We start from the raw sequence: 9121 nt of genomic DNA, 5'->3' as shown, positions 1-9121 counted from the left end.
CACACACACACACACATCAGTGAGCATTGTCCTCGCTCCTGCGGGAGTCCTACAGTAGTAAGAGGAGCAGGCAGCATTTGTGCTCTATTACTTTTTGAGTCTGGTGTAAACCAGTGACTTCTCCTAGAAATACAACCTGTGTAGTAGAGTCAGAATAGCTTCTCAGTAGAAACTTAACAGAGACAATATTCCAACACAATCTTCCGTGAAAACCTGAATTACCAAAATTTCTTGACAAGTAAAGACTTGAAACATTTGAACCTCTGTATTTATCATAGTATAAAGTGTTGAAAATCTGACTTAAGTACTGCACTGAATAGTATATATTATTTTGTTTCTTTTTCTCTTCTCAAAGCCTGCACCTACCCTGCCTGTCCTTCAAAAGTGGGAGGTAAAGGCTAACTTTTATACTTTCACGTGAAAGATTTAAGTGTGACTTTTAAACTTTGATTCTTTTTTACAGTTTGTGTTTATTTGCTTTATTTTTAAGATCAGTAGGAGAGCTAAACTCATAAATACAGAGAATAAAAATAGATAAAAAGTTATAGGCAGACTTTTAAAACTGAGATTTTTCCACTTAATTTTAATTGACAGTAATAAGGTGAACTTCTATTTTGCAGGGTTCACAAAAAATATATATCTATATGGAATAGGGAAAAATATAATTATTTAGCCAAGGTACAGATCCAGATGATATAACGTGTTCAGTATTCAGATGACTTGAAAACTGGTCAGTAGTAGCTCATGAAAATGCTTTATCTGAGAGGGGAGAAAAGACAGCCTGACTATGGCTAGATTCAGCCACGGCAGGAGCACCTCTGACAGTGTCCGTGGGTAATCCTCTAAACAGAACAAAGCTGGGAAGATGTGAGTGTGTTTGATGTCTTCTGCTGGCTTTCCACAAGTACTGTAAATTTTTTATATAAATAAAAACTGTGAATATATACATACAAATTATAAGCATTCTCCCCTTTTATTTTTGCAAATCAGTAAGCTTCATTTGGTGTGGGGAGGGATGGGTATTGGGTAAAAATGAATGGAAGACAAAATTCTTTAGTTATACATAGAGGATAAAAAAATACATAAAAGAATGTTGAAGATACTGAAGCTGAAGTCAGTAATAAACCAGCTAGGTTTATTTTTTCCCGTTTACAATGAATAGCCAAACAAAGAAATAGTTAAAGTATGTATTGTTTGGAATTGAAAAGAATCATGAAGCAACTTTCTTAAATATCTTACAATCTGCATGATGCTTATCAAAAAAGAAAAAGTTCATACTCATAAATGAGTCGAGTTAAAAAAAAAAAAAACTTTGGCATAGATTCCACCAAAGCTCTCTATGAGTTAAATTGATTCTTTGTGGAACACACCTTCCCTTCTCTTTCTTAAACAAAACATAATACATGTTCTAACTTGTATACAAAATGTACTGTGACAGAACCAAGGTCTCAAATCTCCTTTTGCCATCTTCTTGCCCATGTTAATTTGGATAATACATTTCAAAACATGGACTTTTAGTCATTCTCCTGAGTCTTTGATATTATCATTTTACCATTGTTTACATAGGTTTATAGTCTGTCCAGTTTGTTATGAGGAAATGTACATAAGTGGATTCCCTTATATAAAACAGGGACAGTTTGTAAGGGGTCAGAGGGGAAAATGTCAAGCTAACAAAGAGTCTGAGCTCGTAGAATATTTTTTTCTTCTGTTTCATCATATTTTTTGAATTTTTTTATGTTAGGTTGGTTGTGCTTTTAAGTTTTTGTATTGTCTTCCATAGTTTGTATTGGTACTCTGATAGGTTACTATTTCAGTGTTTTAAGATTCTTATTAATGGATTTTTCTATTAAAGAATATGAGTAGTGAATTGTCCAGATGTCTGAATGTCATTTATTTATTATGTCTAAATTCATCTGAGAGTCAGCATCGATTATAGTCTGTCTGCCATAACCTGAGGTAGAGATATTCCTGAGGAGTAGAAGAACTGCAGGAAACTGCGATTACTATAACTCGTCATGAAAGCTTCAAGGAGAGAATTTTTTAGATTTGATTTAATAATTTAAACCTAATTGCTTAGCAATTTGGATAAATAATCTGTGGGCTGACTCCTAGTTTACTAACAGCTACTTCTTAACAAATATGGTCCCAGGATTTTCAAATTTATCTTTCTAGTCATTAAAAAAAAAGATGAAAAATGCTTATTTTTCTCAAGTATTACAGAATTGTTTAATACTTTATACTGTTAAAAATCCATAAAAGTAATATATTTTGCATTAAATTTCACTTTGTAAAATAAATTGTATAATCCTTGTGGAACTTTAACTAGGAATTAACACTAAAATCCTAGCAGGACACTCTTGTAATCTAGAATGCAATTAAATTGTCTGCCTTGTGTCCAGAACACCTGTGTCTAAGTAATAAAACTGACTGGTTTCATACAGACAAAGTTTAAGGCCAAGATTGATCTCGTCCCTTTGACTTAATCTTTCAAAGGTGGCTATGCTAAAAGGTAGAAAGTATTGAATCAGCCAGTTTTCATCTTTGTTTGTTTAACCTGCTATCCTGAATAAGCAAGAGTTGCTTAGGACGTTGTTCCTCATCTACCTCTTGAGGTTCCTTTAAAACAGGGATTAGTGGTTGTCATTATAATATCAGGGTATCTTTTTCAAAACAGTTCCATGACACAAGTGAAAGCATGGGAGTGGCAAATATTCACAGGTACAAAGACGCCCTGCAAACATTTGTATCAACCTTTGTAATGATTTGAGGCCTTAGGTCTCTGGAGAAAGCTGCTTTGGTTTTCCCCTTCCACACAGCTTTTTACACTCCAGAAGCTGCTCTTGGGGTTTGCTTTTTTGAAGCTGTGTTGGCACTAATTCTTTTCGGTGATGACTCATAAAACAAATGTTGTTTTTCACATAATTCCTGAAAGAGAAAGAAGCACTAATGAAAATGTCATTCTTAGTTTATACTACTTGAAAAAAAGAAATGCAGGCTATTATTTTTAACACCCTGGGATTTTAAAGTAGCTATTCAAAAACATTTTTATTGTGAATCTTTGATGTAGCATGAAATTCAGTGTATACTACAGATCTTTGTGGATCATGTACAAAGGGAAAGGTGGGTGTCTTCTCAGAACCCAGTCAGTCCTCTGTGAGTTAAGATTCCAAGGGTAGTATGGCATACAGAGAACTAGTAACGATTTCATCTGAAATCATTTCATTGGCTTCCTTTTCTCAGATTCTACCAGTACACCTATATTTACAGCTGTATATCGTGCCCTCTGTATTACCTCATCACTTATGCATCAATAAATTCTGTGGTAGTTTTCCCATCAGCATAAAAATATATTATTTTTACTAAAAAGAGGGATTGTCTTTGAACCTTTTTCCCTTTTCAGATTTTTTTCTGTGGTGAACCAATGAATGAAATTGCTGTGCCATGCATGGTGAGTGGGATGGATGGATGGATGGATGGATGGATGATGAATGGATGGATGGATGAAGTGGATAAACATTCCTGCTTTCAGAGAGCTTACATTTTCAAAGGAAACAAGCACATAAGCATAGGATTAACAGAAGTGCTAGTGAAAAATGTAATCGGGGAAAAAAGCATGTCTTCATTGTGGGGAGGGATTACAGGTGGCATCTCTTTAGAGAGGTTACAATTAGAGACAGGGATGAAGTTCAGGAGGAAACCTGCTGAAGAATTCCAGAGAACTGCAAAGTGGAGGCAGGGAACTGGTTTGGTACCTAAAGAAACTTGAAGTCTAGGAAGGTAGATTTAGGATGGGAAATACTGCTGCTCTGGACGCACACATACATACGGGGTGTGTGTGTGGTGGGGGGGTTATAATCCTCTAGGTGGAACATAGTTGGCTCAGTCAATGCACAAACAGAAGCACTGACCTTTGCATCTACGTAAGTAGGTAGTGGGTATAGACGTGGGTAGATCTCATGGCAGGATGAAGTGGTCTCATTGATGTTTGTTCAGTGAACAAAGACACTGGCAAGGAATGTAGGAGTCAGTGTTAAAGGCTTGAGGTGAGCAAATAAATGTGACACAGTCATCTCGCAAAGTAGGAAGGTCACCTCACCAGGGAACTGCAGTAGAATGCAGGACATTTCTAAAGACCTACTTGGAATTTGTACTTGCCCTATCCAGTCTGACGTCTACATCTTTTGGCTTCAGCAATATTGTATGAGGTGTGATAAAAAAATAAAATTTAAAAATGACAGTAAAAGACATTGGCATGAATCCCGCTCAGAACACTCCCTGCCTTGAACACACTTATCCCATCATTTTTGCCACTTTCTGAATCAGTTAACCATTTAGGTTTGCAGCAATTTCTGTCAAGTTAAACATCACTGTGTGCCCCCGTGCTCCTTGTGCGCTGGATCTGGCCATGGAACTCTGGCTTTTCCGCTGAGTCCACACGCTTTCAGTAGATTCAGGACTTGAAGGCAGCCACAACAGCACAACTAAAGATTCAGAAGAGGACTTCCAGAACTGCTTCCGAAAGTGACAAGAACAATGAAATAGATGTTCAAAGCAAAGGGTGGGGGGTATTCTGAGGTAGACTAATGCCACCATGTGTCTTTTACAGTCATAAATTTTTAATTTTCATATTACATCATATTTTACCTCATTGTATTCTGGCTTTTTGTCTAGTCTGGATGCTGGTTCCTTTCTGATACTCCTCTGCTTATTCTCTAAATGTTGACATAATCTATGGCTTAGTCTCATGCCCTCCTGTGCTTCTGACTAGATGGTCTCATCTGGTTTTACAATTTCAAGACCACTTAAAAGCCTCCCACATTTGACTCTGCGAAGGGTCTCCAGAACTTCAGGCTGATACTGTTATGTCCACCTTCTCACTAGTCATAGATCTCTATTTGATGTCAAATAGACATCTCTGCTATGTCCCAGTCAGAACACCATTTCCTGCACTCGGAAACCTAGACCTCTTTCAGATTTCTTTATCCCACTGTCCATCCACTTTCCCAAGCTAAAACCATAGGTGTCATCCTGACTACTACATTGCTTTACTCCTGTGTTCAACTCATTCATTCACTCAACAGTGAGCTCCAATTATTTGCCAAGAGATTGTTGGGTACTGGCAAACAACAGTGGGCAAAATATACAAAATTCCCCGCCCTCAGAAAATGTAACTCATGAGAAATCAAGTAAAAGGCAGTGAAGCAAGCATTTTGGGAAGAATGTTCCTCAGTAAAATACTGGGAATAGTCACTAAGCCTAAGGTGAAGAGTGACAGTTGACCACTAGGTTTAGGAATGTGGAAGACACGGGGGTGTTAGAGACAGCTCAGGGAAGTGGCGCCCGTAAGTCTCGTAGGAGCAGGCTCCTGAGAAAATGCACAGAGCAGAATTGATTGAACAACAGCTATACAAGAAACAAGACAGAGGCTGGAAAGATAAAAATGACACCAAAAGAAAATAGGGCATGAATCACAGCAGGTTTCTGTGCTGATGAGTAGAGATAAAAATATGGATGATGCACGGGAGTGAACAAAGAGAAGTCTTGGAGAATGCTAGAGGGCATGAAGCAGTTCACCTCTCAGAGAATGATGAGTTGCTCTGGAAACCCTTTGGGGATGCAGAACAGTATTGTATGCAGATACACACACTGATGCATGGATTGACATAGGAGGTGGTACAGTCCCCTCCAGATTGTGTCCTCCTGTTTGGTGAAGGCAGAAGCAAGCAAAGCGAGCAGCTGGGAGTTAAGGTCATGTTTCCAGAGAGGGGAGGTGATTATGGAGCAGCCATTTGGCACAGAGGCAGATTTAATGGACAGGATATATGTGATGGCCAGGTGCCAGTGAGGGCCACCTGAGGCCGGTGGTCATGGCCAAAAACAGGGTCCAGCACTGTTTGCATGGATTCCCCAGCCTCCTTCACAAGGCTGCTGAAGATGCTTGCTCGGGCATGCCTTAAAATGTAAATCATGTCATGTCAGTTCTCAGGTGAAAGCCCTTCGGTTGCTTCCCATTGCAGTTAGAAAGAAGACCAAACTCTCCACTCGGCCCAAGAGGCCCTACGCATTGGTCTCTACTTACTTTCTAACTTGGCTCAGGGATGGTGACCTCCTGGACTTCAGTTCCTGGAACTGGTTCAGCATGTTTCCAAGTTAGCCATAATACTGCTGTTCTCACTGCCCGAATTCTTTCCCCTTACCCTTATCTTCCTGGGTTGGCTCTTTGTTACTACCCAGATTTTATCTCAAAGATTACTTCTCAAAAATAACCTCGGAATTACCCAGTCAAACGGTAGCCTCCCAATCACTTAGTGCAGATCAGTATGTTTTGATCCTCCCGGCAATTTTTGTAGCTGATAATGCAGGACCTACATCAGGGCCTGGCACTTCATAGTAGCACCAGCATCATTGCCTCGCACTGAATGCTCAGTGATATTTAGAATAAATGATTTAGCGTGAAGGAATGGCCACATCAGTTAACTGTTAAAAATGAAAATCAACCTCAAAACTGAAATATTTATAAAATATGCTCATTTTTTTTCTTCTGTTTCCTCTTAGATTAGAGAAAAGAATAAATAAAATCCTTTTATTTAAAAAGGAAACAGCACACCTCCCATTCGGAGTTCGTAGCTGGCAGAGCAGATGTTCAAAATAAAAATCCTATCAAAGTAAATTATTGCAGGAATCTTTTCTGACCTCTCAGCTGAATCACTGTTTATTTTATAAGGAACTTAGCATCCTTAGAAGAATATGTGTTTTTTCAGCTTTGCAGCAATAAGGGTAGAAGAACCCAACTCCAAATATGAGAGAGGAAAGTATTATGCAATGTGTAGTATCACATTCAAAGTTAATTTTATATTATAAATACTCTCCTGTCTTACCCCTTAGACAAACTCATTGGGACTTTACTACTGAGACTGATTTCCCTAGTGACAAAAGTTGATTCATTGTTTTATTAACTTCTAAATTCCTGAAGACTCCCTTAGCTCAGCAGTTTTCAGATTCATTGTGCTAGCAAGTTCCGCAGGCTTCCCCCTGCTCATGCTTTCTTAGCTAATTTGATAATTTATCAGTACCACTATTTGGGGGTTTTTGTCTTTGATTATTTATCTCCAGGAAACCTTGTTTAACATTTGTTTCACACATCTTTTGGTCAGTTTACATAATTTAGTCTGCTTATATTTTCATTCCAAAAATTTTCACCAGCCCACAGCACCAAAGAGAAGCCCTTTGCTCCCTACTAGTGCATAAATAGGAGTTCACCAGATTTCTGACAGCACACTTTTCCTTCCAGCTCTCATTACCAAGCTTTACCATAACAGCATGTGCCCAGGAGGTACTGCCTTTTGCTGTAATTGAGTTTGAAATCCAAAACTGTTTTGTCTTCTTATTTTTTGTATTTTTCTTCACCAAAATCTTGATATATTTTTGTTCTTCGACACAAATCTCAAAGTACTGTTTAGTGGTCAATACCTTTGATCTCAGTTTTCTCCTAATTTACAATTAACAGTTTTCTTGGAGAGAGCCCACACTTAGGTTTGAGTAATTACTTACTTTGAAAGTTGCACAAATATGATTCTTTCAAAAACATTTTATATGCAAGAAATGTATTCAGTTAGATTCTTTTCCCGCCCAAAATTCTGAATTAGTAAGTTTTGAAGAGTTTTAGAAGCCCAAATTATATGTTCTTCAGAAATGTCTTTTTCTTGAAGTCTATGAGATGGAAAGACTGGATTAAAAAAAATTTTTTTGTATCTTCAAGTTTTCCTTTGGTTTGCAATTTGATATATTTTGACAATTCTATGTGAAAAATAGATCTGAAAGATTCTTAAATCATGCAGAACACTGTTTCAAATTAAACTTTCAAGGGGGAAAATAGAGAATGGTAGTTAATAGGTACTTCATTTTGTTCAATTCATTGAAAGAAAGTAGTAATTCATTTGGGTAGTCTATTATTTTTTTTTCCTTGCTTCAATTTTTAGTTAATTTTTGTTATGAGTTAGATATCTCCCAAAAGTCTCATGTGATCAATTGAGGCTTTTAGAAGGGGACTGGATCACTAGACACTAACCTCATCAGTTAATTAATTTATTGATGGGTTCATAGGTGAATGTGTTGCTAGGATGTACGACCTGGTTGGAGGAGATGGGTCACTGGAGGTATGACCCAGAAGAGTGTACTCTTGACCCCAGCTCTTTTCACTTTCTTTGGCCCTTAACTTTCTACTTCCTAGCCGCCATGCTTTGAGCCACTTTCCTCCTCCAGCCCCTTCTACTATGCTATTTCTGCACTGGAGTCAGCTGACCATGGACTGAAACCTGTGAAACTATGAACCAAAGTAAATCAGTCCTCCCTTAGGTTATGAGTGTCAAGTATTTTGTCCCAGTCACAGAAAACTGACTAATACAGTGTTGTTCACAGTTTTTACAAAGCCTTCATATGCTTGGATTCTTCCATTCTGTTTGCATATCTCATGGCTACCTCACGTGCGATCTGTTCAAACTGAGCTCTCATCACCATCCCCAAACCCCATCTGACTCCCATTTCCAAATCTGCTCCTCCTTCATGTCTTTCTTCAGTGAATGTCACTGTTGTGTACTAGGTCAATTTCTGAAGTTTCAGAGATATCCTAATTCCCTCCTTTCCCTCAACTGTCTTTCCAGTCTAGCTTCAACTTCTATTCTGCTACTATACCACATCCAGCCTTATAATTTTCTATCCACTTCCTCCAACACCCTCCTTGTAGGCCCCTCCTTTATTCCGTGTCTCCTCTTTCCACTCTCCATGTTTTGCTAGAACATTCCTTTGAAACTCTGGGCACTTAATTCTACTGCTCTATTATTTTAAAATCCACCTACTTCAGGATAAAATCCAAATTCCTTACCAAGATGAACACGACCTTGGGTGACTGCCCTTTGCTCTCGGCTCATCTCTCAATTCTCAGATAAAAATATGTTCATCTTAGCACCACACCATTAAACGCACTGAGCTCTCTATGTGACCACCCTCCTCTGACTCTTCACAGACACCTTCTTTATACAGATAACTCTTCCAAGATTTAGCTCTGCTATTTTATCTTTCAAGAAGCCTTTATATAATAAAATCATATATATATATATATATA

At 38.0% G+C, this 9121-nt stretch overlaps 1 protein-coding gene across 4 annotated transcripts in view; it reads right to left on the bottom strand.

Moving 5' to 3' along the window:
- Positions 1 to 6: 6 nt before the first annotated feature.
- The window catches only part of Slc2a12 (solute carrier family 2 member 12), a 54283-nt gene continuing 45168 nt past the window's right edge, over positions 7 to 9121 (bottom strand). For all 4 annotated transcript variants that reach the window (XM_010626529.2, XM_010626530.3, XM_010626531.3 and 1 more), the window contains one exon: positions 7 to 2925. In XM_010626529.2, the coding sequence (XP_010624831.1) occupies positions 2772 to 2925 (154 nt within the window). In that variant the 3' untranslated portion in view covers positions 7 to 2771. The remainder of the gene's footprint in view (positions 2926 to 9121) is intronic.

This window comes from Fukomys damarensis, unplaced genomic scaffold (genome assembly GCF_012274545.1).
Source record: "Fukomys damarensis isolate Sample0158 unplaced genomic scaffold, DMR_v1.0_HiC HiC_scaffold_14, whole genome shotgun sequence".
Taxonomy (NCBI): Eukaryota; Metazoa; Chordata; class Mammalia; order Rodentia; family Bathyergidae; genus Fukomys; species Fukomys damarensis.
The sequence above is the reverse complement of the archived record's forward strand: the minus strand, read 5'-3'. Positions and strand labels throughout refer to the sequence as shown.